This window comes from Haemaphysalis longicornis, unplaced genomic scaffold (assembly GCF_048455015.1).
Source record: "Haemaphysalis longicornis isolate Haplotype H1 unplaced genomic scaffold, Haemaphysalis longicornis Haplotype H1 scaffold_430, whole genome shotgun sequence".
Taxonomy (NCBI): Eukaryota; Metazoa; Arthropoda; class Arachnida; order Ixodida; family Ixodidae; genus Haemaphysalis; species Haemaphysalis longicornis.
In genome coordinates this window covers 31,785-57,689 of record NW_027526372.1, presented here as the reverse complement: position 1 = coordinate 57,689, position 25,905 = coordinate 31,785, and the positions used below count along the sequence as shown (strand labels likewise).

The window sequence follows — 25,905 nt, the reverse complement described above, 5'->3', positions numbered from 1 at the left end:
TCCGAGCGGCTTACGGGGAATCCCGAGGCCTGTGGTGCTCGAAGCGCAGCAGTCCGCGGGCATTGGCCACCATGACGAGCTGGCCGTTGGAGTAGAGCTCCACCACCAATGGAGTGGCGCGAACCACAGCCCGGTGCTTGCCGAAAGTCACCGTGAACGACTTGTCGTCCTTGCCCTCCAGGTGCAAGCTGCGCAAAGCGAGAGCGGGAGGGAACACCCATCAGCACTCGCTGGCATCGTCGAAGCGTTTCCACACAACCGACTCGACTGAAGCCTTCGTGGCGGAGTTATCATAAGCGAGCAATTAAAATGTAAACAGGAAAATACTGCACTGATTTGAAGCGCAACAAAAGCACACGGACGAAGAACAGAGTAGACGAGACAGGCGCTAATTTAGCGCCTGTCTACTCTGTTTTTCGTCCGTGTGCTTTTGTTGCGCTTCAAATCATGGCATCTATTCACCAACTAGCCCAGCAAAAAGTTCTTCTCAAACTACTGCCCACAGCACACTCCCATTCATGCTTTTATTTTTTTTGTCACAAGCACTTGACACACGACTATCGTATACCGTCTCAAAGTTGAGGGGGGACTTAAACGACTTTTTTTATTTATGGACCAAATTGAATCAAATTAGGAGCATTTACATACCTAATCTTTTAAACAACGAAACTGAAATCAGTTTAAGGATACCTTCTATACTTTTCAAGTTAGAAGACTACCTAAAACTAGAATTCGGTATAATGAACTAATTAGGCAAAACGTCAACAAGATTTTTACGTCAGTGTGATCAGGAATGTCTATTCTGTGCAAGGAAGCTATTAGATTATTTGCATTATATCCTTTAGGCATAAAGAAAGAACAAGACAAGTTTCATCTTCCTTCCTTTTGAAATCACAAATAGTTTCATGTCAAAAAGAAAGTGAAACTTTTGTCTTTCTTTTTGGATACCTAAAGCGAATAAAGCAATAATCTAATAGCTTCCTTACACAGAATAGACCTCCCTGATCATGCTGATATAACAACCTTGTTGAGTTCTTGCCTAATTAGTTAATCTTGGAGCAGCTTTGTGAAGATTAGTCCCGTAACTCAAAAAGTACAGAAGATAATTTTAACCTGATTTAAGTTTTGTTATTAGGTTAGTTAACTGCATAAATATTCCTAATTTGACTAAATTTGGTTTATGAATAACAAAAATAGTTTTACTTGCCACGTTTAAGCAACTGCTTGTTGTTGGCACCAGGACATTTTTTTCTTTTTTTTGTAAGCCACTGAATTAGGTATAAAAGCCGGCAGACCAAACAAAGACTTGGCACCAATCTAACTGCTTCTTCGACGTCTGTTTTCTACCTAGCTATTTTATTTTTAAGTGCCAGTTTACTCTATCACACTATTTTGTAGAGATACGTCGCATCATCAACTTTGTGACACCACAAATCCAAACACAAAACAATTTTTCTTCATTAAGTGCTGCCGCATGCCCGGTACATGCATACAGGGAGACGACTAGAATCCCTACTTTTTAGTTGCTAGAGCAAACATTTACTCTTAGTTAAAAGAGACAAAAGACCACAACTAAAACATTCAGATTGACGTTTTCATGTCCACACTTGATCTCTTGCTCATCCCAATGTCTAGTCCTACGGATAACTGCTGCAGCAGTCAGGCTAACTTCCCTTCTGCCCTTTGTGGCAGCCTAAAGTGCATACACTGTAACCTTAATGTGTGCAGCATGTTCCTTGCGCACGAGCTTTTTTATAATTGTGACCTTTGAAAAACTGACACAAGCATATCAGTGTTTCTGATACAAAAAAAGAGAAATGGCACATTTCAAATCTGCCCAGCTCAGAAAGTGAAGTTCAAATTGATTTGACAGATGCCATGGTTACAAAATGCAATTGTTCTTCAGACTCCGGAACCTGAAGCATTCACTTTCACAGCTACCACAATTGAGGTGCTAGCCCGAAAGCCTAAGGTGACAATGGACCAAATGTCAGCTTGTCATTTAAAATTCCACAAAATGTCACTTCATTCACTTTGCAAGAAATTGATAAGCCCTCATTTCCGACTGCTTACGTGTCACTAACAACAGATGAGTTGAGGCTTCCGCATGAAAGCCCACCCGCCTCGTAGTAAAGTCCACAAAAAGGTCATCTTCTATTGTTCATTTAATGTCACTTCTTACCAACAATAAACCAGCTGAGAAGCGGTACAATGCTCTCCGAGCTTGCTAGTTTCATCTTACAGACCTGTTCTATCAAGCACTCTTCATACAACAAACTTCAGTTCCAAAATAGTTTGGGTTATATGCATTCCTCCAGAAACACTGTAATAGACGGCCTTCGATAAAATCATTGCATAGCTAATTCAGCTCATGATGTATGGCAGATTAAAATTGGTAACTAAACTTCCACAATTTCTCGCACCTTTTTTTTTTTTTAATGAGGTTACTTAAACATCTTCAACACACCCTATTCTCTACATTTTAACATTTTTCAAATGCCACAAATTTCATTCAAGTCAATTGTGTGAGCAATTACCAAGCACTTTTTTTCCTTTCATAGGCCACCTCAACGGTTCAGACGTTTTTACTAAGCCTGCCTTCTAGTGCCTCAGTACACTTATGAAACGATTTTTCACATTGCTTGTTTATTTGGACGTTTTTACCGTAACTGCTATATCTAAAATATTGATCGGTGAATGCATTTTAGTTGTATGATCTGAACTTAAGCTCTTCATTATGCCTGCCTAAATACTATGAAAAACTAGACAGGAAGGCTTACCTACTTTTTATAAGCTTAACTGTCCCAAACTGTATTCCTTGGTTGCACTCTTAAGTGGAAATTACTGCATTCTCCTGCATTTAACTCCCAAGACAATAAGATAAGAAGCACTGCTGCTGGTTACTTGCAATTTATGACAGGTATGAGAAAAATCGGCCTTTTTTTTTTTCACTCCTACAAATGCTAACAAAAGGTTTGTGTCGATGGGTTACACACTCAGATGTGGCCGATCAACAATTTCTAAGATGCTTGCTGACGTCTCGGCCCACCTAATTGTGACATTCTTCAAAAAAAAAAAAAAAAAACATTCATAAACATGGAGTTCCCACAGTTGTTGCTATGTCCCCTATGCCCCCCCCCCCCCCTTCTCCCCAAGAAAGAACAGTCGTTGCCTATATTACAGCATTTTTTCACAAAATTGCAGGGCCATGGAGCAAAACACAACCTGTAGCAGATTGGAAGAGCTAGCCTTTGCTCTCAGTCGGCTGTATTCCAGCCATGAAAAAGATTTTTTAGCCAAGAGACGCAAGAAATACAAAAGAAAAAAAAAAAACGTTCTAATTTCACGCCACATGAGCAAGAGAGACATACTGTACTTTGGCGTGTATAACCCGCACCAAAAATGCGAAAATTTCAATGGCAAAGTACGGGTGCGGATAATACGTGGGGTTCTTTAGTGCAGTTTCACGGCAATGTGCATCGTGCTGTGAAGCTCCTACGCAGTAACACTGACTAAGCCTTCCATGGCAGCGATTGTGCAAAACATACCAGGACAAGGAAGGAAAAACAAAGACAAGCGCACTTTAACAACTGAATTTTACGTTTTTTCTGTCTATGTAGTATGTGATGTGCTGCTTGAGCAGTAGCTTTGGTGCAACTTTTCGGTATCAAGTGTGCGGGCAATACGCGAGGGTTTTTTTCTTCTTTCCCAGCGAGCTGAAAGTGGGGGTGCGAATTATATGCAGGGCGGCTTGTACATGCGAAAATACGGTATTATGGGCCGGCACTAAAAATGTAGTTCTCAGTGTGTTAACTGCCCGCTTGCGTTCAAGTGATACGATTAAATGACACCAGAGGACCCACTATAACCTCCCAGTCTTTTTTCTTGGCGGTGGTTTATGCCAACGGCCATCAATCACACAAACACGTGAATAAATTGCCGGAAAGCGGCTCGGGAGTCATTACTTCTCCATCTGTTTTGCTTAATATCTTCATTATTTGGTTAAAGTTTGCACCAAAACTGGTGCTATCGTTATTGGGACAGAACAGTCATTCTAATCAACTCAAACTTGTATTTCGTCTGCATGACCCCTTTAACAATTTCCCCCAAAAGTGGCCGTGGAGTTGCCACTGCTTCACATCTTTCCAAGATTCCTCCCCAAACCGATTCAGCTTACTCGGTCTCCTGGATGTTCTCGACGAGCGCCTCCTTGGGCTCGAACCGAGCGACGGCAGAGTTGACCTCGTTGAGCCGCATGCGGAGGAGGCCATCGTCGATCGCAATCAGTTCCAGCCGCAGCACGACGCCGTTCTTGACGTTGATCACTTCCGCCTCGACCCGACTGGGTGAGCTGGACTTGACCGTGGGCAGCTGGACATGGTAAGGGGACTCGCCAGGCTTGGTGTTGCGGTTACGCCTGCGACACAGAGGTGCCAAAAATGGTGTCAACGACAAACTGTACAGCCCACAACACACTTATCAATAACAGCAAGGTCTACTTGAATAAGTTGTGTCCGAAAACTGCACACACAATCTTTTTATGAAAAACATTGAGGACAGAAGTGGTGGGTAAGACTCTGCAATGCCGTAGTAGTTTTTCTTAAATCCTGTTTAGGTGAGACAGGATAAGGCTAGAAGTGCAAAAGCTGTGTTATAGACAAGTGTGTTGCCCTCCGTAGATGCCATTTGGCCAATCCCCACACCCCTGGATAGGCTACGACTGGAAATGGCGAATGAGGGGGGGCGTATGCGCCTACAAATGTTTCAAAAGTGCGCTCATTCTGCTTTCATTAGCTGGAAGCAGAAAACGCGTTAAGGAATTTTTTTTTGTTTTGCGTGCCTTGCCAGCGGTGCATGACATTAGCAAGACATAGTACAGGTGAATGCTTATCTTCTTGTGCAAGGGGAGTAGAGGCTGAAGAACCCCGTAATAATGGTGTTTGGTCAACCTTTGTGGTGTTTAAACCGCTAAAATAGCGATGAAATGCAAGCGACAACATTTGAAGTGGTTGATCTAAGAATTTGTAGGAGGCCTTCATCTAAGGCATGATCATGGTCACAGAATAGACAATGACAGCGGTTAAAGCCCTGAAGGCATCACAAAAACCTCAAAAGTATAAGGGTTCTGGTGACAGGAAGCTCTCGTACACCCTCATTTTTAATTTATTTCAAGGTTATAAAAAAACGTACAAAAGGAGTTATTTATTTCTCTAAACTGTCATAACACAAGGTGAATTTAAGATTAGCACGAGGGCTGGGTGTTGCCCCCTGGCAACTCTTCGTTTAGCAAGATTATAGTTGTGTTACAAGTAATTCCACATATAGAATTAACAAAGGCATTCACAGGGAACGATTTACTTCAGGTTAAGATACACACAGACACACATCACGCATGATGTCTACACCTGCAAACTAATTTAAAGAAAGAAAAAAATCTCTGGAAGTGTTTTCCATCCACATAACAAGTAGACATTTTTTTGAGGATAGCACTACCCCAGTAAAATGTTTTTCGATTTTTGGCCCAACACGCTTAACCCTTATAATGGCATTAAGCATTGCTAACACTCTGAACTGGTTAGCTCTCACAAGGAAGTTTTAAACTGGTGGCGCATAGCTAGTAAACTGGCCTCACTAAAGCATACTAACATGTCCTAACAGTCGCAAGTTACACAGCTTTACTACACTGAGCAGGGCAGCAACGAAAAAGTTGCCTCAACAGATCGCTCTTGAAGGCAGAAGACGAGAGATGGGACACCCAACAGATTAAAAATGCTTTACGCCAATACGTCAGCTTATATTTTCGGGCTAAATATTTTCTTATATTTTCGTGCGCATGAAATGCCGTTCGCTCGTCGGCGGTGAAACTTGCACCGGTCGACCCGTACGCGCTTGAATTCTAAATCACGAAGCAGTGGGCACATCTTTTTACCTCTTTTTGTATCCTGGGAATTCCTCAGTGATGCCCTTTATGCGGAAATTTAATTTTTGAACGTGCGAAGGCAAAACCTAATGGTAAGCAAAGTTCAGCTGGCGCCGGCGCGCCAGTGGGGGGAGGGGGTGCTTTGCGGGGAAGCAAAAATATGTTAAAGAGAACAATGACACTTACTTGCAGAAGCCGCTGTCATTGCACGTCTTGAAGTTTGATCGGTCCACTAGTGAGACGTGTCCCAGCACGACTAGGAACACGGCGAGCCTTAGCATGGTTCTCCGCCTGGGTAGGAGGAAAAGCAACAGCGAAGCGTGAAACCACAAAGGGTGAAGGCGAGGCGGTGGGTCGCTAGGAGAAAAAGCTAACAATCTCAGGGTGGCGGGGCAAAAAGAAGTGAATGGACGAGCGAGCCGGGTACCCGTTCAAGCCGTCGCTTCCTGGCACGTCATAAATGCGTATAATCACTGCTCCGGGACCTCGGAGCAGAGGGAGCTTTGGTCAGGTGGGGAGGTTATGATAACGTGTATATCCCCTCGCCGGCGACGATCGGTAGTTCACAAATGACGCGAGGGGGCTAGGGTGTTACTGACTAATGGAAACGCGCTTGTAAAAAGCGATATTTTCGCTGCAAGGACCTGAGAGCAAAAGAAGTTAGAGCAAGGCGGATATTTACGCGATATTTTGCGGTTGCGAAGGAAGCCAACATCACCTACCGGTCGCACGTGGCCATTTTGATTCGACTGCCGCGACGCCCTGCGGACGTGAACCACGACTAACGGCAGTGAAAATGTTCTCAATGAAACGATTCATCAAAATGACCACACTGAAAACAATTCTAAAGGCGTATATTACAACTTACATCCATGCGCACCCCGCAAGAAACTAGCTGAAAGAAACTGCGAAAATCATGGCTCAACTAGTTTCGTTTTTCAGGGAACTTCGCACATGCATAGCAAAACTTTTTCTCTGGTTGATTTCTTTTCCGCGACAAGCTCGCATTATTTTTACTAAAAATTCCGACATGACACTACGTTAGCCAACCCAGTTAAACCCACTGCAAAACCTTCGCAAATGCTTTTTTCAAGTGCATTCTGCCTGCGCCCAAGAGATCGCGTTCAAAATGAAATTCACAGCTGGGAATTTTGCCATCAACCAGCTAGTGACAGATACCATTCTCTCTTGGCTGTTGCCCAGCCGAAAAAAACGGTTGGAGGCCCAAATGGACCTGCCGAGAACACACTTGCTCTAATTGGAACCATTTGCATTTGTAATTGGTTCCAATTAAACCAATTGTTTTTGGCCAGCCCAAATGTACTGCCAATTGTTTTTTTCGGCTAGGAATAGCTCCCTATACCCCCCCCTCCCCCCCCACACACACACAAACACAAATATATACTCCAAATTGACAAGTCACAAGCAAGATATGACCAATGTAGTCTTTATTGAGATCCTGTCCGGAGGCAGTGTATTATTGCACGCCGTGCAAAACGCAACACAAGGTAGAAAAACACCCGTTCTAGACACACTCTGGAGACTCTTTCTCTGCGAAAGACGAGTTGAACATGTCCACAAGCATATGGCTGGGAATCTCCGAGCCACGGACCTTGATGGTGTAGCAGGCGTTCTCCACTTTACGGACGCTCTGGAAAAGGGTCCACACCTTTCGGTTCACTTCCCGACCGGCAGTGTTCCCAAGGCCAATGAAGCCAGTGTACACGTCACGAAGGAAACTGCACAGCACGAACGGTTCCTCGAGATTACCCTGCCCAACGGCGTTTATGCACTTGCGCATCAGTTCTCCAGTGAGGTCGGCAATGCCCAGTATGTAATCCATGGGAGTAATCTCCAGGGCAATTGTGGCCGGCGGCGTCTCTGGGGTAGGTTCGCTGGCAGCGACGATGTCACTCTCAGCCTCCTGTTCATGGCGAAAAAAAAAAAAAAAAGGGAAATATTTATTAAAGCAAGCAACTTTTGCCACACGCAACTTCGACTTGGTTGCTAAAGTAAACTTGCTGCACACGCACACAACAAAGGAATTGACTGTGGCGTTCCATAAAGATTATGATAATGATGATGCATAGACTACATGAAAGGCCCCAACTTTTCAGCAAGTTTACGGACTAGTAAAGGAACAGAATTTACGGTTTTCTTGGCAGACACCAAATCCCCACGATTAACATTCACCCCGCGAAATGACAACCAGATCTGTTTCAAATTTTACCTCTGCACTAACCACACACTGCGCCATCCTGTCAACATGTTCCGTGAAAGCATAAGAAATGAAGTGTCAGTCAATTCCAGACACCAGATCTGATGCAACAGGGCTTTGACGACTTCTGGTGGGGGCTTAGGCAAACGCACGAAATATGCGCTGCGAGTGGAAGGTCGAAGTCAAATGTCCCAGCATGAAACAGAAGGGTTGGGGAGGTGACATGATTCCACCCACCTCTGCCTGCTCGTCGAAGATTAAAGCCTTGTTAATCTCCTCCAGGGTAATCAGGCGGCCATCTTTGATGTAGTGAAAGAAGGTCACCGCCTCCACGTACTCTTGAAGCCCTGCGAGTAGGCAAAAATAGGGAAACCACTTCACGAACGATCCATCTAAGGCGTTCCCCTCCGAAAGAACAGAACTGACAATTTCCCGCCCCAAACATGCTCCTTCTTAGAGGCTGTGCTGTGCTTGCAGGCTTAGACGGAAGCCTCAGTATCACCAATGCGTTTCCTCGACTCAGCTGAGAGGAGGAGGACACTGCAATGCCTTCACATGCAAAAATAATTTTCAAGGATCTCCTCTCAAGGAAGCTCAAGAGGAGGGATTCCAAATACAAGGGTTATTTTTCATTTTTTTGTTGCAATGTGACGCTGAACAAACTGGGTAAATTATAATGTGATGACTTAATGGTTTGAGAGGAGAAAGGCGGCAGTCAAAATTCCTTTCACTTGATCCCAAATTAGCTTACTCTGGTTTCTGCGTTAATATTAATGTGGTTTTCTATTGCCCTAACCTTCATACGTTGCACTACCCTTCACGCGGTTCCCTAAGCCTGGCCTAATAAAATGGGAAAAGCAAGGCTGTGATACGCTTTTTTTTTTTTTAGCAGGGACTTCAGGCAGAATATTACTTCAATAATTCTTTATTTCTATCCACTGTAGAGTTTCCCAACCAATTAAAAAGAAAAATATTGGGGCCTCTAATAAAAATTTGAACCATAATTTATTCCCAGAATTTATCGTGAAAAAGTTATGGCAAACCACCAATATTAAACCAAGCAGTGCTTACGAAACCTTACTAGTCTTAAATGCAAGTTGCAAAGGTGACTTAATTATCTTATAAGATTAATGTCAAGAATGCATAGGTAATATTCTGAGCTTTCTGTTTTTTCTTTTTTTTTTTTTTGGTGGGGGGGGGGGGGGTTCTTTTTTTCCAGCCAACTAACCTCAGCCACTTCATTCATCAACCCTTCCTACTGTTCTCCTGCCACTGTCTATGACAACACCACACTGGCAAAAACCCTTTAGCTATATTTAGTGTACTGCTAGCCTGTGTAATCTGCCAAACCTTTTGCGAAACAAAGACAAAAATTATTGCTTTTAATCATAAAACAGGTGAAATTAACAATTTCAAAGATTTAATGTGAACACTAATTACAAAATCAGCATGACGCCGTGGCAGTAATTGGTGCGGTGGCCGCAAATGGTGCACGTTGTTTCCTCTTTTGCTGGGAATCAGAAATAAACTACGGCTCTACACTTTTCATAAACGGTTAAATAACGGATTGCATCAGTTAAGCTACGCAATGCCTTCCCACATATGACTTCATCAAATCCCTGGCATTACTGCAAGGCTGTATGTTCGCATGCTGTCGCCCAGATTGGAGTTCTGCAGAAATTCCTCCCAATTTTCCTCCCTCTCCAAAACATTACTAACCTCAGACCACAAGACATGTTTTTGACGCTTGGCAATATTCAGTAAACATTCCCTCCTCCCTTCTTTCCACATCGACCGCTCGCCAAACATAACATCTGACCAGTTTCACATTCCACGACACACCTTTGATAAGCATTTGGACAGAAAGCGGGAAAGAAGCAATTCTTGAGCAAATTCACCACCACCATGGAACGAGAGGTAGAAATTTCACGACGAATTGAGCTTCAGAGCAATAATCCAGCTGCCTTTTCCGGCAATCCACAAATAATTTCTGAACAACCCAGCCAAACAAGCTACAAATGGTAAGGACAATTTGGTGCGATTCCTCGACAGTGGATCTCGCATTTTCATAAATGATAAACTTCCAGGGGATCAGAACTTCCCTAATGTTTCAGTCGTTCTTCCAGAAATACCAAAGGGAATCAGTGAACTGCGAAAGGAGTGGTACAGACGTGAACGCTCAGAATGACAAGTGCACGAATGATACCGCATCAAGCACAACTCTTGCGCGTACCGGGAGAGAACGCCCTGAGGTAGAGGTAGTAGCTCTGGCCCTTCAGCTCGGTGGCGATCTCCCTGAGGCATGAGGCGTTCAGCTCGGTCAGCTTGCTGTCAGCCTCAGCCAGCACCTTGTCCTTCTGCTCTTGGCTGGAAGGGAACCAAAGAGAGGTCAGGCTGTGTTACAGGCATATGGGTTACATTTGCGGGTTATACGAGTTACGTATAATACAGGTAACAGATATTACGGGCTTCAGGTTGTATGGCCAGTTTTTAAGGCTTTTAAAGAGTGGCGAATAGAAGAAGGATACCAATTACAATCCACCTTTACGTCCACATTTTGTACATCCACCAGTGCTTCTGAAGAGAGTGTGTTTTGAGAAGCACTATTGGCATACTCATACACAAACTTTATGCGCACATGTGCCTTTGGGTCCTGTGTTCCAACTGCTCAGAGTGTAACAATGCTCCTGTTTCTGAATTCAATCCAAGAGAATTAGATCGGAAGAGGGGATGAAACGCCACAGTTTATCTCAAGAGCTAGCATACCACCGCCCTCTGTAATCCTGATCCAGATAGAGCAGATGAAATGCCGCTGTTTACACCAAAGACTGAAATAATTCTGCTGCACTCCCTGCATTAGTGGGGACCGGGCTACATTGCCACCGTTTCTTTGCAGCACCAAAGAAGCTACGGGTGTTGTTTTTCGTTTTTTGTTTGTTTGTTTGTCTTTTGCACACATCCTTATGGTTTGGTGGAAGAGCATGGGTAAGAAAAATTTTCCTTTCTGAACAAACAACATGCGATGCTCAACTCCTTCGTGACCGTGCCATTGTTCACGGGTTAACGATGATTTTCAAACCTCCCACAACAACTAAAAACGGCGCTATTCGGACAACTGACTCCATTTGGCGCGTTCATTGGAAACCCCTTTTTTCAGTTCCGTTGCTGCTTGTTTACATTTCGCGTAGTTAGACGGCATTGCGAGTGAAATTTGAGCCCAAGGTAGCGGCGAGTTGGGCGAAAACAGCATCCTGTTTCACCGCGCTCTGCAAAGGTGGACCGGTTGCAGGGACTTCGGCCACTGCTGCTGCTGATTTTTTTTACCCAGCAGCAGTGATGACTCCAGCAATGACGTGGATTCTTCAGATTTCAGTTTCCCATTCAAGACTTTCCCATTCAACAGCCTCAGACATTGACAGGTGCTGCTAGGGCAGATTCGTTTTTGACTTCGTGCTGTATTTACAGTCGAACACGGATATATCGAACACGGATATATCGAACACGGGTATATCGAATTATTGTCTATATCGAACTCATAAGTTATCCCCTTGAAAATTCTGTGTAAAAGTATAGGAATTCGTACGTTTATATCGAACCGTATTTTTCCCGACATTGGGTATATCGAACGCCGCGCGAGCTGGAAGGTGCTCTTCGGCGGTCGCTGCACCCCTGATTGAGGTTGAGCAGGATGTAGAGGATTGCGCGGGCATGGCAAAGACTGGCTCACGGAACTAATCCCCCCTACCGGAACGAATTTGCGCTTGCCCAGTCGGGCCCCGCTACCGGCCGCCGTAGCGTTAGCGGACGGAGCACGGAATGCTACATCTCTCTAGGCACACAAGCCCGAACGCTCGGAAAATGTGACAGTGTGAGGTAAGGACTGCGCACGTTCTTTTTTTTTTTTTCGGCTGCGTACGTTCCCCGGCTTGCCGAAAAAGAATTTTTTTCTCTCTCTCTCTGGGTCTGTCTTCCCCCGATGTCGTCTCGGGAAACGGAAGAGGGAACGAAGGCGCTGACGGCCTCCTCCTTCTTTTGCATTTTGCTGCTGTTGTGGCTGTTTGGCGAGTTGTCCCGCACCTTTCGGAGATCACTGTTTCTCTCGGAGATGACCATCGCGAGCGCTTTGTTGGAGTCCGTTCAGAGAGCCTTGGAATTGTTACCTTCAAAGTTCTTGTGGTACGTGCGCGCTGTTCTTTTGCGTGCGTGTTGTGCATGGTGTGCGAAGGTGCAGCATACTGCTGGAATTTTCTAGTTGTGCAGCCTCGAAAAGATCGAGACCAGCGTCTTTAATTTCATTTCCCGGACGAAGAAGCAGGCCAAGATCAGCGATTTTTTTTTCACGGAAATAAAGCGTCCTGTTGCGTCGTGAGTGCGGAATTAGTTGTCATTCTTGAATGCGACGATCGGTAAGTGATCGTCCGCCATAGGTGAGGTCTCAGAGCCCATATTTTTTATATCGAATTTTTCATATATCGAACTATTTCGCGATCCCCTTGGAGTTCGATATATCCGTGTTCGACTGTATAAGCAAAATGTGCCTAATAACTACTTTTATGTGTAGGGTCTGGACAACGTGTGGCCGGGATATTTTGCTGAATGCACCGCGCTGTATCGCGTTATCACCTTCAAGATAGCCTGGCGCTCATGTAAAATTAGCACGGCGGAGTGGCGCACACTGCTTCTCAAGCGCGGTAAATTTTTTTCTTGTATTTTACCACTGCAGTGATAAGGATTTTGTGTGAGAACACAAACAAGCATGCTTGGATGCATATTTTAGAGAGACCAAATGATTCTCGAGTGGCTTCGCAGAGTGGCACAGCCGTCTGAGTTGTTAGGTTGGTGGGCCCGCAAAAATCCAGAACTTGATGTACAGCGTTGATGTATATATTAAATTATAGCTTAGGAACATAGAAACATTTTTCATATCTTAGAGTCCCTAAAATAATTTTAGACTCAGTAAAATTGCCTATTTGTGTTTTGTATATACTTTTTTCGGGCAATTTTTTTTGTTTCGTTGACCAATAAACTGTCCATAATTACCAATTTCCCAAAACTGCTGTTATGTCTTTGAAAGAAAACTCTATAAGCTACAATTTCATGCACGGCAATCCTAAATGTGTCCAGTAGCTCAACAGAGAAAAAAAAAGTTTTTGGAAGCACCCAAAATCGTCCATTTTTGCACGGTCACGAAAGAGTTAAGATATATGTGAGCACTGCATAGAATGCACAGGAGGAACAAATAATATTCTCTGCACTTTTCGTTAATGTTCCGATAGTGTAAATTAAAAACAAACTTGCCAAGTCTGCTGCCAGCTTTACTGTTACATGTAAACACAAGGAACAAACATTGTGCTTCACAGATATCTTTGGCCTGCTTGAAACGAAGAGAATGGCCGCTAGGGAGGGAGCAAGAAACGTGGACTTAAAGTGCAGATTGAAATCTGCGAGTTGGCGGCTGACCTCATGATGCGATGCAGCAGGAAGATGATGCGCTTGCTCTCGATGGTCAGATCCCTGCTGAGCTTGACCAGACGCTCGTAGCGGTCATAGCGGTCGTCCAGCTCCACCTGAAAGGCCCTGAACATCTTGACGACCGGCAGGGACTCGTCCACGTCCGAACGCTCCCTGTCGTCGGCCCTTCGCTGCTTGTTCCTTGGGGTCCAGTGACCACCTCCCCGGTCACGGCCTGCGGAAATACCGGTACACACAGTGAGAACCAGTCTATCATGGAGTACGAACAAGACGAGGGGAAGCGGTGCTTTCTAGAGCAGCCGGATAATGTCACAAGTGCTTGGCCCAGGTTAAGGGGGCTCTTAAAACAATTTTTTTTTAAATTTTGAAGTAAACTCTGTGAAACTTGTCAGTCTTTCTGCTTTTTTCCCAGCTGATTTAAAATATGCCATTATTTTTTTATTAAGTCAATCAGTTCCCAAGATAATTTTTGCAGGAACAATGGACAAAACAGTGTTAGCCATAAAACTGTAATCTTTGTATTTTCCAATGCTATGAACCCTGGTGAGTGCAATAAGAAGATTGGTCTTTTGATGCATCGCTTGCAACTAAAGTTTGGTGCTTGAAATGGGCATTCGAAATGGTTCCTCCCCACTGGTGCCACCAATGTTTAATGAGCTGTAAAATTAGTTCCAAGCGATGCATCAAAAAACAAATTCTCTTATTGCACTCCCCAGGGTTCATAGTATTGGGAAATGTAAAGATTAGTTTTACGACCAACACAGTTTGGTCTACTGCTCCTCCAAAAATGACTAATTATCTCTCATTATCTTGGTAACTAATTGACCAACTAAAGAAATAATGGCATATTTGAAATCAGTTGGGAAAAAGCAGCAAGACTGACAAGTTTCACAGGATTTACTTGAAAATTAAAAGAAATTGTTTTAAGAGCTACGTCCCCGCTTAACCTAGTGGCATCTGTCGTAGGAGAAAAAAGTGCAAGGCCATCGAAAGAATCGTAGCCACTATCATTGTGTCGATCAGGTGCTGCTGCCCTCTCCTTCGCTAGCGCAGCCCCAAAGATTTACAGACCGTGCTGGTTTTCATTGTGACATTACCTCGCAGCTCATCTGTGCTTGCTGCCCGTTTCATCCCCTACAAATATTCTGGCTCCGTGCCGCCCAACAAGCATCCAGGATACGCACTACGAAAAGCAACCTGGAAGTTGAGAAGAGTGAGTGAGTAAAACTAGTGTCACTAAATTCAGCGACTGTAAGTAAGACGGTTATTGGAGCCGAGTAAAAATTTAAAAATTTTCCAAACCTTCCTAAAGAAAACTGAGACAAGGGCAAAAGCCTTCTGACATCAAAACTGCATAAAAAGTGTGTCAAAGCCTTTGCTGAAAGTGCGTCCAGTCTACCGCCAAACTTTCAAAGACCCAAATCACAAACAAAAACAACGATTTTTGCAACGATTTTTCGTGCACCAAGTAAACGCATCTACAAACGATCTAAATGCATACCAAAACGCGGTTTATGAGACAACAGTATACTATTGTACTTCTTCTTCACGATCGACGCTTGTATTGTCTTATGTAGAACCGTCTCTTTTTCGCAATTTTCCAGTTACCCGTTTTGAAACAATGGGACCCCGGTTTCGTGCACGCACTGTGTGTCCAGAGATCGTATCAGAGCTCTTCGGTCGGACAACCAGTCTACGGGGAAACGCATTATATTTATTGACAGAATTCCATTGATCCCACTAAGAAAGCTTTTGCTTTAAAAATAAAGAGAACAGTGGCTGGCCTTTTCAGTCTCAAAAATTCGTTAGCTGTCGCTGCTGCTTTGAGCTGGGTTTAAGACAGGTTGTGCGCGGTGTACTTGAGCTGGGTTGCGTCCCATCATATTGGCTTGGTTGGTTTATGTTATGATAGGTTAGGTAACGTTAGGTTTGACTAGGTACAGTAAAGGCCGCTTATATCGAACAGCGCGAGGATGGTAACATAGTTCGATATAGCAAAAATTCGATACGGAAAGTTAAGCAAAAAAAAAAAAAACACATGAGAGCAATCTTGCCGACGGAGTCACGCACTAACGCTGAGCTCTTACCAGCCTACAGTTCACTATTGATAGGACACTTTCGCGGAAAGAAAACATTAATTTATCGGGGCGGAAGAACTGCGTGAGTGTAGCCTTCTTCTTGGAGCACAATGCGTTGCTGGTGACTGCTTGCTCCACGGTGTCTTAAACAGTCGACAAGCACAAGACCGCTGCCCTCAATGGCACCGCAGTATCGCCGTAGCAGGGCCACAGCAGCGACGGCTTCGCTTGTGCTCGGAAGCGGTACGGAGTCCTCGGCGTCGTCGACAGAGCAGAGACAAGCATGGATACAAGCAATTAACGGTGAACCCAGCGAACCGAGCAAGTGCGGGCAGCGAGTGGCGCGAACTTGAAGTTCGGTGACACCACAACCCGCAGCGCCCAATGTGGCGCTTTCGGCTCCAACGGCATGCATGCGTGGAGCTGGTCCACTCTGCCACGGCCAGTTTGGACGCGCCTGAGCTCGCGCGGGAGTCGCAAGCGACACTCGCGTCACCGCTGCGCGCCAATGTATTGCGGGAAAGCCTGCCGCATGCCTAAGGAGAGCGACAAATCCCGCGTGGGAGAGTTCCATATAGCCATTGTGAGCAAAAATCGCGTTCGATATAAAAAGTTTTAAATGCATGCAATTTTTATCAGAATTATACAAGGGTTTGATGTAGGCAATAATTCGATATATCCATGTTCGATATAAGCGGGCCTTACTGTAACGTCGGTTCGGCTAGGTTAGGTTACATTCTGTTAGGCCCAGTTAGATCCCTTCTGGCCCTCATATTTACCACTGTTAGGATGTACTGTGACAATAACAAAACACTTATTTTCAATGTAAACGTCACGTTGCTTTACAAGCCAATGAGAGGCGAGTGTCGGCAGAATTTCAGCTGGATATTTCTCTCTGCTGCCAGCAGAATGGACACTGCCAAATATTCACCACGCGTGAGCCAACGCGTTCTTTATCCTGAGATTTTTTCCTTTGCATTCAACTTTTGCATCCTTGCCCAGTGAATGCATAGTCAAACCATGGCAAGGTTCAAAACAAATCGTGAATGTTTAAAATATTGTCACCACTTGAGGTAGCCTGGGAACGTACTCCCAAGTGCTAGCATGGGAAGGAACCTTTATAAGCAGTGTGTCGAACTGAAAAAAAGTACGGGTTTGGTTACGGTTCGGGCGAATTCATTTCCCTTTGGTTCAGTTCCGGTTCGACTAAATCCCCAAACAAACTGACTGGTTCAGAAGATTGATTGAATTTTCAGTGGAGTGAAAAAAAATGTTTAGTATTTTAAAAGAAAGAATGTAAAAAATACAAAAAAGCAAAATACTGCTTTTCACCAACAAAAGTGGCGCAATTTCAAAAAGATCTTTAAAGGGGCCATGCAAACAAAACTGACGTTTGGTTCATTTGAAAGATTGCCTGTTGAGAATCATACTGACGCCACTTTTAACACACTTCGCTCAAATAAGCTAAATAATTATGAAAAAAATGGAATGGCCATGCAACCCACAAGCTCATTTCCCGCAACAGAACCTATGATGTCATATGACCAGCTGTGCGATTGGCTGAGGCTGCTAAAAGCAAACGGAATTTAGGCAGGGCTTATAAGCTTGCCGAAGGAGCTATTTGCGCTTAAATGTGATGCATATTCATCTTACAGCAGTAAGTATGGTGGGGTAAACAATGAAAGTTACGAAAATATACCAAAGCGCAGTGCTGTTGGTACTGGGTGCACTATGCTTTTTTTTAGCTGCACAGCAGTCCACCACTGTGGAGTTGTCTTGCACAACACTTGCCAATTTGCGCAAGCCATGTTTGTCGAGCATACCCCATGTTTCATGAAAGATTACTTTCTACCGTAATAAAAGGTTACAGACAAAGCCACGGCGGACAACAGGGAGGACTGACAGTAAGCAAGGCTGAAGAGCCCACTGACGCACTGAAAGTTCGTTTGAATACCGGCCCTCGTTGCATCAGGACACACATCAAGAACGCACACGATTTGGCGGGAGAATCAAAATTTTAACCCAAATTGATTAATTTCTCAGTGAATACAGAATCGTTTGCTGCCGGACAAGCGCTGCGGGCATTCTAAAACATGAAATCTTTCGAATAAAGCAAACCTGTATTTTGTCTGCACGGCCGCTTTAAAGGAGCCATGAAGACAAAATACAAGTGTGGTTTATTAGAAAGACTGCTCATTCCCGATAACAATAATACCAATATCATCGCAATTTTCAAACAAATAACGGAGATATTAAAGAAAACGTGTGAAGCAGTCGCGACCCCCTAGCCGATTTCCCGCAACTTTTCTATGACGTCACGAACCTTGTTTGTGCGATTGGTGGCCGCCTCACTGACCTGTCGCGACGACACGACTGCACGTCTGTAATGGGGCCTCTAGTTCCATTTGACCGCATCACTTGAATGCTAGCGTGCAGTTAAGGCACTGAAAATTATGCTTTATTGTTGGCCCATATGAAGTCATTCTTGCTCATAACACGTCACTGTGGCGCAAAATTTGAAAGTTTTTAAATACTTCTTGCTTTTTTTCGTTAAAAAACATCTTTTGTGGCTGTAATGGAGCTGAGTGAGACACTGAATCCTAGTTCTTTCAAATTAAATGAAGTTGTATTTTCTCTTCATGGCTCCTTTAAAGAACAGGGGCAGACAACAATTCATCAGCCACTTCCTCGCCCAGCCTTAGGTCATCCTAGGGACAAGTACGGGGTTGTTTTTACCAGAGATGGGACACGTGCGTCTGATCAAAATTTCTAATTTGGACGAAAAACATTTGCATATAGCTCCTTGTGCCCAGGAAAGAAGACAGCTGAAGTTGATTAGCAGAGAAAAAAAATCTTCCCCTTTCCCTTCATAAAATATCCCCGAGACAACTGCTCACAGACACCGTTTGAAGAGTCGCACAAAATTCGTAACTTTTACCTCTGTAAAACACAAGTTTATTGCAGCTGTCACCACAGATTTTAATTCTGTATGGACTTTGCGCATATTTTTGGATGGGTTAACGTATTTACTTTTTGGTTTCCCATAGAAATTCCTTCAAATTGCACACATTACACATTTTCAAAAATTTTACCCCTGTAGAACAGAAGCTATTGCAGCTATCACCGCAGATTTTTATTCTGTCGAGACTTTGCTTACCTTTAAATGGGTTTACATTTATTTTTCGTTTCCCGTAGGAATTCTTTCAAACTGCAAGAAAGACGCATCTTGAAAATTTGCCAAAATGTCGGGAGGTAATTTTTTTGTTATAATTGTCCTTGGTTTCTATTCTTCATGCCAATTTTAGTTCGTGCAACAAAAATGGGATTCATAGTGACTGGACATACATAAGTTTGTGCTGCTAAGCAGAGAAACTGTAGGCACTCTCTGCAAGGCAAGATTCGCCTGCTTACTACAACAATTCGCTCACTCAATCACTAACTCGGGCATTTTACTCTAATTTGAAAACCAATATAAAGGAACTGTATCTTTGACTTTCTTTTTTTTTCAAACTTTTACAAACTGAAGCCAAGACAGTTTTTTAGCAAATCAAAAACATGTTGCAATAATAGTTTTGTTGCTACAAAGCACCAAATAGTATAACCTTGTTAGCTGTATTGCGGTGACATATTCGAGTGGTTTGTAACAAACTTGTGACGTCAATGTAAGACAAGAAATGGTTCGTAGAAGCTTGTCCGCTCTACGCGACTTAAGAATCTAAAGATTATACCAGGAATTATATGCAGTGATGACAAGGGACATCTAACTAAAAATCTACCTCTTGGTTTTGTGCTTATTTGATAGTTGAAGGCAGTGAAAAAGAACACAGACTCTTTTTGTATTAACTCTTTGCGTTATAATTTAAAACCAAGTGAAGGGCCCGTTTTTGTTTTTCTGCGGAAACACACTGGCCCAAAAATATTACCACGTTGTATGCCCTGAAAATATGTCTGGGGTATCAGGCACATTGTATATTGCAGTGCGGCAGAAAAATTTTCAATACCTGGGGATGTTTAACGAACGTTGAAATATCGACAAATAGGTGTTTTCGTTTTTGTCAACATCAAAAATACGGCTGCCAGAGGAGGTGATCGAACATGCATCCTTGCCAGCGACTTCGCTATTGAATTACTCCTGTGGATAGCTCTTGTGAAGCATTTACACTTTCCAGGTATGCTACCTTTTTAATCAAATTATGAAATGCAACCAGGAAGCCTGTTTAGGGTTTAGGTCTTCGTCGTTGCGCAGAGCAGCAATCTTGCAGCTCGAATGCTTCTATACAGTCAAAACGTAGGACGGGCAAAGTTGATTATTCATATCACCTTCAGGACGCCCAAAGTATGTCATTTTTATCGTTCAGCCTTTCACTCAGAATGCGCGACCAGCAGCAACATACCATTGCAGCACTGGTGTGCATACCTTTCACCATGTTGCGACCACGTATAAATGGTTAGTGTTCTAATCACTCTGAAAAGGAAAAGTGCGTGAAAGGTTACAAAGTTGATCTTGTGTGAAAGAGAAAGCCTGAATTACATTGACTGCGCGATATCAACAACGGGTGGTTGAACCATTTCATCATGAACCGGTAACTGTTATCTCTTTTTTTGGTTCAGTTCCAATTCAGGTTCAGCAGGCTCAAAAAAATCACGGTTTGGGTTCCGTTATGGCAAAATTCCAGCTCATTCCGGTTCAGATTCGGCTCGACGCCCTGCTTATAACACAATCTGTTGTGGAGCAGGTGACACTTCACTGATCTGGCATACGCTATAAAAGAGCTAGCAGCCTGAGCTTTAGTAAACCTCACCATGCCTTTATACCCCTGCTGCATACTGCTAGGTGCTGGGCTCAGCGTTCACACGCTCATGTGGCCCAGGGTTCACGCGCTCACATCCTTGCCACGAGAGCGGGCTGCTTGTTCCGACGCCATATTTTAGCCAACTCCGACTCGCTTCTGAAATAAACGGCATTGAAACTTGACACTAGCGATGAGGATGACCAGTTTTGAAAACTGACGCATCGACCCATGGCGTCATCACAGAGTTTTCAGGTACAGGCTGGGCTTAGTGGTTGGAGCGGCTTCAGTTCTACTTCAAAGCCGACGGCATCTCGGACACTCGGAAACGTGCCGTTATGCTGATGCTTGGCGGACCGACTACGTACGCGGCAGTAAAAGCATTGGTGGCACCACAAGGACCGAGTGATGTTCCTCTCGAGGAGATCGTCTCTTGCCTGCGAGACCACTTGGAGCCCAGGCCTTCCGAACTCTAAAGTCGCTGTCGTTTCCAACAACACAACCAGTCACCAGGCGAGTTGATCCCGGCCTACGTCGCCACCCTTAAGACTTTAGCGGTGTAGTGCAACTTCGCAAACCGTTGCAGGTGGATGCATTGCAAGGAGATGGATTGGGGGCGCAGGCAACAATGCTTGCCCTCGATGTCATGTTATGTGACAGATTCGTCTGCGGTTTGCAAGATGCCTATCTGCAACGTCTCTTCACCGAAAAAGATTTGTAGTTCCAAAAGGCGTTGGACATATCTCTACGCTCTGAAAGTGCCAAGTTGCCATGGCAGAGCACTAAAAGCAGCGTCGCGGAGGTGAACAAAGCTGGTGAGAAGGCGCCCGGGAAGAATTCTGCGCACCTGACATCGCGCAAGCCCTGCTACCGCTGTGACGAGCAGCACAGCCCAGATTCCTGTGCACACCGATCATCACGTTGCCGGTTTTGCGGGAAGGTGGGTCATATTGAGAAGGTGTGCATGAAGAAAAAGGCCAGAGACAGTGGTAAGCTACACGCCGTCCTTCCACCCGTTCCGAGAAATAACAAGCCATGGCACCAAGACCAGTGCTACGACCTCAATCATGTCTCAGCTGCACCTTTGACACCAAAGCATCTGGTTGAAACTCATGTTCACGGTGTGAACCTCCTTTTCAAAGTGGATTCTGGAGCATCACACTCCATCATCAGCGAAGACACCTTCTGCCGTGCTTGGCTGAAGAAGCCACCCTCTCTTCTGGACACACCTGTGGCTCTGCGCACGTGATCGGGGGAAGGCCTCCAAGCACTGGGAACTGCCATCGTCAGGGTGCAGTACAGGGGCTCGACCCAGAGGCTCGACCCTTGGTGACAATGAAGACGCCTGGATGCAACCTCTTAGGCCGCAACTGGTTCGAACCACTAGGTAGGCATCAGCATCCATGGTCAACAGTCCTGGAGAGACGAAGCCAGAGTTCCTTTGCCTACTTGGGAGGACCCATTGCTCCCTTTGGTAGATGCTACATTTGGACTTAGCTGGACCGCTCGAACAGCAAATGTTCTTACACTCGGTGACAACTTAAGAACGGCACCGGATGTTGCCGCTGTGCCTTATCACCGCAGCCGGATGTTTCTCCGCGCGGCTCAAATAGGGCGCCACTGGGAATATTTTGAACATGGCGTGAGCCGTTCCCGTGATTTTTTGGACTTAATATGCTTATAAACGACTCCAGTGACGACAAACAAACTGCATGAGACAAGGCAGACGGTATCACGCATTCATAGCAAAGCCCTTTCAAAACGCGCGCGCACTGACGTCACGGGTCCGGCGCTTTGGCGGAGTGATACACTTCATGAAGTGGTGCTGTTCTTGAGTTGTAACCGAGTATAGTCTTCGTCGACACATACACCAAATGGTTGGAAGTGCATTGCATGCCAAATGGTACTGCGGCAATGGTCATCCTGGAGCTTTGTTGACTGTTTGCGACTTTTGGAATTCCAGAGAAGCTCGTCACTGACAACGGTACTGCGTCCGTTGCAGCCAAAATGACAACGTTTTGTCAAACGAATGGAATTCAGAAAATTACAAGCACTCCACACCACCCGGCAACTAATGGCCAAGCTGAACGCATGTTGTATGAACTTAAGCTGGCTCTGGCCAGAAAGAAAGGTACGGACATCAACCTGCACTTGGCAAGATTCCTTTTTAAACAGCACTCCACTGTTAGCTCCGCAACAGGAAAAACCCCAGCACAACTAATGTTTGGTCAGGAATTCCAGACAAATCTGCAGTTTCTAGTGCCGACAAAGCAAAACCGCCATCCAGAACAATCCGACACTTTGAAAAAGGAATGGCTGCCACAACAGCAAGTTTTCATAAGAAACTTCGGAAATGGGCCTTAATGGATTCCTGGCTAGCTACTCGAGAAGAAAGAACACCGCTCGTGGTTAGTCCAGATGTCTGCTGGACAGGTTCACAGACATCTGAACTATTTAGGCGTAATGAGGACCGAGTACCCAAATCAGCCGTCGCCTTTACCGATGCCATTAGCCCTGGGCACATTGGGTCCTGAGATAACTCTTGCTGGAGAAAAGCCAGTGCCAAATGCAGTTGTCGATGGGAAAGAAGGAACTAGGCACGAGAGATGATGATGATAGACAGCACACCCGCTGGGAATTATTCCGAAGAAAAGCTAGCGCCCACTATGGTTGTCGATGAGGAAAATGTGCTGCAGCATCTCCTCAGCCAGCATTGCAACGGCGCACAAATCCATTGAGGAATCGACGTCGTCCCGCAAGATATAAAGACCCGAACTAGCAGGGGGGGGGGGGGGGAATGCTACATACCACTATGTCCCGGGGGCTCAACGTTCAGGCGCTCATGTAGCCCGGGGTTCACGCGCTCACGTCCCTGGCGCGAGAGCGGCCAGCATCCACGTTTTAGCCGCAGCCAGCGGCTGGACTCTGACTCGCTTCCAAAATAAACGGCATTGAAACTTGACAACCACATAGTTCCAAGGAGTAAATTTATGCGAAGGAAAGATTGACATCCACTTAAATGCAGCCATACTGCTACAAATGAGAGCTTACAGCATTGGTGAATGTCAATCTTTCCTTCGCAGAAACTTACCCCACCTTGGGGATTTCCCCAAAATCTGTTAATTTGTTTTGGTTCGATGCTGCAACTTTAAAAGCATGCGTACAGGAGACAATTCATGATAGTTAAAAAGGTGAGTGAACGAGCCCAAGCTTTCTGTCAATTAACTTTCTGCTTTCCATACAACTCGGCGTCGTGTTTAACGCGACCGACTGCTGCCTACAAGATGACTCAAAAGTTCAGGCCGGCGCCAGTTTTCTTTCAAGACTTTTCATCGAGCAATAGGGCATCAGCCACTAGATGAAATTTTTCTTCGAAGGGCAACATCGGAATTTCTTCAAGTAGGATGGGGTGGCTTTGAAAGACGGGGAACGCGCAGATTCATGGAGCAAATCAATCACTCGTACAGCCTGGGTGCAAGCGTCTCATCACGCGAAACGCGAAAAGACAAGCTGTGGAACAAACTGGTGGAGAAACAAAGTCACAATTCCTGGAATGTAACAAGAAAACAAATAGAGTGTGAGCACAACAACAACAACAAAAAAACAGGTTGCTAAAGGCGAACCAAAACGGCCGCGAATGAAAGCTTCTCAGGTTCGAAGCGTCCAAAAATTATGCAAACAATACATTCACCTCTTGAGCTGTGGCCCTTGTCATGTGTCTTGCTTTGTTCCCTCATGTCCTCACTTTTCTTAAGTTTTTACGCGACACTTTTCAAAGCGTTTTCAATTTTCACCAAAGGCAGCCAGACTCGGTTGGGAACTTCGGAAAGGCCTCCTCTCCTACATGTCACAGCAAATTGGTCCCGGCAAAATATTCTTCTTAAACACAAGCGTTATTTCGAAGGTAAGGGTCCAGCTGCCTTTAAAACAAAATATTGAAGCAAGTCCTAAGACATACTATAAACGCAGTTTTTCGCACTGAATTTTATACTACTCTATGGTTTTTCGCACTTCATCTCACCCCCTCCTCCCTCCCCCCTCCCCCCCCCCCCCTCCAGCTCCATGCGCATGCGCCCAGGCGCGTCGTCTGCTTCCAGGGTCGCCTCAGGCCGAAGCGCCAAATTCAAACGGGAGGGCGCAGTGGTGTCGCACGCCGCACGTCGAAACGCGCCGTCGGCAGCGATTGTGATAAATAAATTCGAACGTAAAGCGCGAGGCATTCCGCGCATTTAGCTCAGCCTAGCGACTAACAGCTGACCTGACAATTCGTTCCAAATTTCGATAACCGCTAGCTGTGGCTAGTCTAATCGGCGCTAGCCTTGACTTTTTAGGGCTGGGCATTGATTAAAAAATTAATCCAAATAATCTACAGGCATGACCTTCGAGATTCCCCCGCGCGCGTTGCACGGGATGATCACGGAGCCCATGCTGAAGGCATTAGCCAATTAATGTATTGGTTAATCGGTTGGTGCCAAAAACTATATTTCCGATTGTCTTTTTTTTTTTTTGCTATGGGGCATTCCACGCGGAAGAGTCGAAATCATATACATTCTTAAATTTTAAGACAGTATATCGTCTGTGTGGGAGGTTGTCCAAATGGCGCGCTAAACAGACCTTCGCGTAGTAGATTTGGCTGGCATATAAGAAGCGAACTTAGAGCCTCTCGTCGTTGCCACTTCAAAAGTGAGGCTTTAATCCGCCTCTTTCATTGCGGTGTGCTGCCACCTAGCGTGCCTAGCGGAAGTTGAAGCCGTAGGGCGTGGCCTCCGCGATTTGCTGCCGGCGGCGCGCCGTTGCTCCGGCCGTCCTAGGGTGCCTGAATGTTCCTCCTCGCCCTCCGCTCCGTGCACGGAGGGGCGGCGAGGAGGAACATCCAGGCACCCTAGGCCGTCCCATTCGGCGCGGAAGCAAGGGGAGCGGTGTAATTTTGCTAACTCCGACACACGCCGCTAGGCGGCGCCGTTAGCCTAAGGTTGAGAGACTAACTGAGAGCGTTGACAGAAGCCATTTAAGTGAAAACAATGGAGCAAACAATTCTGTAAAAGACAAAAACAGACCCCGTAAGCGGAAAGGGAAAAACAAATGCAATAAATATTTAATCAGCTACATAAATATGCAGGGAGGCAGAAAGCCAGATAAGTGGGTGGAAATTCAAAAGCAACTTGAACGGGAAGGAATAGACGTGTACGCTTTAGCCGAGACTCACCTCCGGGACCTAGAAGCCCCACCTATCATAGACAATTATGTCTGGGAAGGTTGCAACAGGACCACAGGAATGAAGAAAGGGGGAGGTGTTGGCATGCTTATTAAACAAGGGACCGACTGGCAGAGAGTGCATGAAAGTTGTAAAGAGCATCTATGGGTAAGAGGCACCATAGAGGGGAAAAATACATGGTTAGGAGTGGTGTATCTGTGGACCGGAAGTAG

The 25,905-nt window shown here is 45.1% G+C and overlaps 2 protein-coding genes across 10 annotated transcripts in view; both read right to left on the bottom strand.

The window, feature by feature from the left end:
* The window catches only part of LOC144137671 (neutral alpha-glucosidase AB-like), a 54,909-nt gene extending 48,214 nt beyond the window's left edge, over nt 1-6,695 (bottom strand). For 5 of the 8 annotated variants that reach the window (XM_077669597.1, XM_077669599.1, XM_077669598.1 and 2 more), the window contains exons 1-4: nt 6,643-6,695; nt 6,107-6,211; nt 4,178-4,417; nt 15-188 (exon numbers count right to left, since the gene is read on the bottom strand). In XM_077669597.1, coding sequence (XP_077525723.1) covers nt 15-188; nt 4,178-4,417; nt 6,107-6,211; nt 6,643-6,659 — 536 coding nt within the window. In that variant the 5' untranslated portion in view covers nt 6,660-6,695. The other 3 variants (XM_077669604.1, XM_077669602.1, XM_077669601.1) reach the window with 3 other exon arrangements.
* A 656-nt stretch (nt 6,696-7,351) lies between these two features.
* Nucleotides 7,352-24,351, bottom strand: LOC144137673 (translin-associated protein X-like). Of its 2 annotated transcripts, XM_077669608.1 has the most exons (6): nt 24,170-24,325; nt 14,708-14,807; nt 13,599-13,824; nt 10,372-10,505; nt 8,376-8,485; nt 7,352-7,844 (listed from the first exon to the last, which is right to left on the bottom strand). In XM_077669608.1, the coding sequence occupies exons 2-6, from the start codon at nt 14,739-14,741 to the stop codon at nt 7,446-7,448; spliced, it is 903 nt and encodes a 300-aa protein (XP_077525734.1). In that variant the 5' UTR covers nt 14,742-14,807; nt 24,170-24,325; the 3' UTR covers nt 7,352-7,445. The 2 variants fall into 2 exon arrangements, with proteins under 2 accessions (XP_077525734.1, XP_077525733.1); XM_077669607.1 differs by lacking the exon at nt 14,708-14,807 and having other exon boundaries at nt 24,170-24,351.
* Nucleotides 24,352-25,905: the final 1,554 nt, after the last annotated feature.

Excerpts from the sequence above, each read along its gene's own strand:
- LOC144137673 (XM_077669607.1), bottom strand. The coding sequence starts at position 24,215 with ATGAGGGAACAAAGCAAGACACATGACAAGGGCCACAGCTCAAGAG. Across the intron at positions 10,506-13,598 it reads CTGCTGCATCGCATCATGAG|CCAAGAGCAGAAGGACAAGG; the intron begins GTCAGCCGCCAA and ends GTTCCCTTCCAG. Across the intron at positions 8,486-10,371 it reads CCTCAGGGCGTTCTCTCCCG|GGCTTCAAGAGTACGTGGAG; the intron begins GTACGCGCAAGA and ends GCCTACTCGCAG.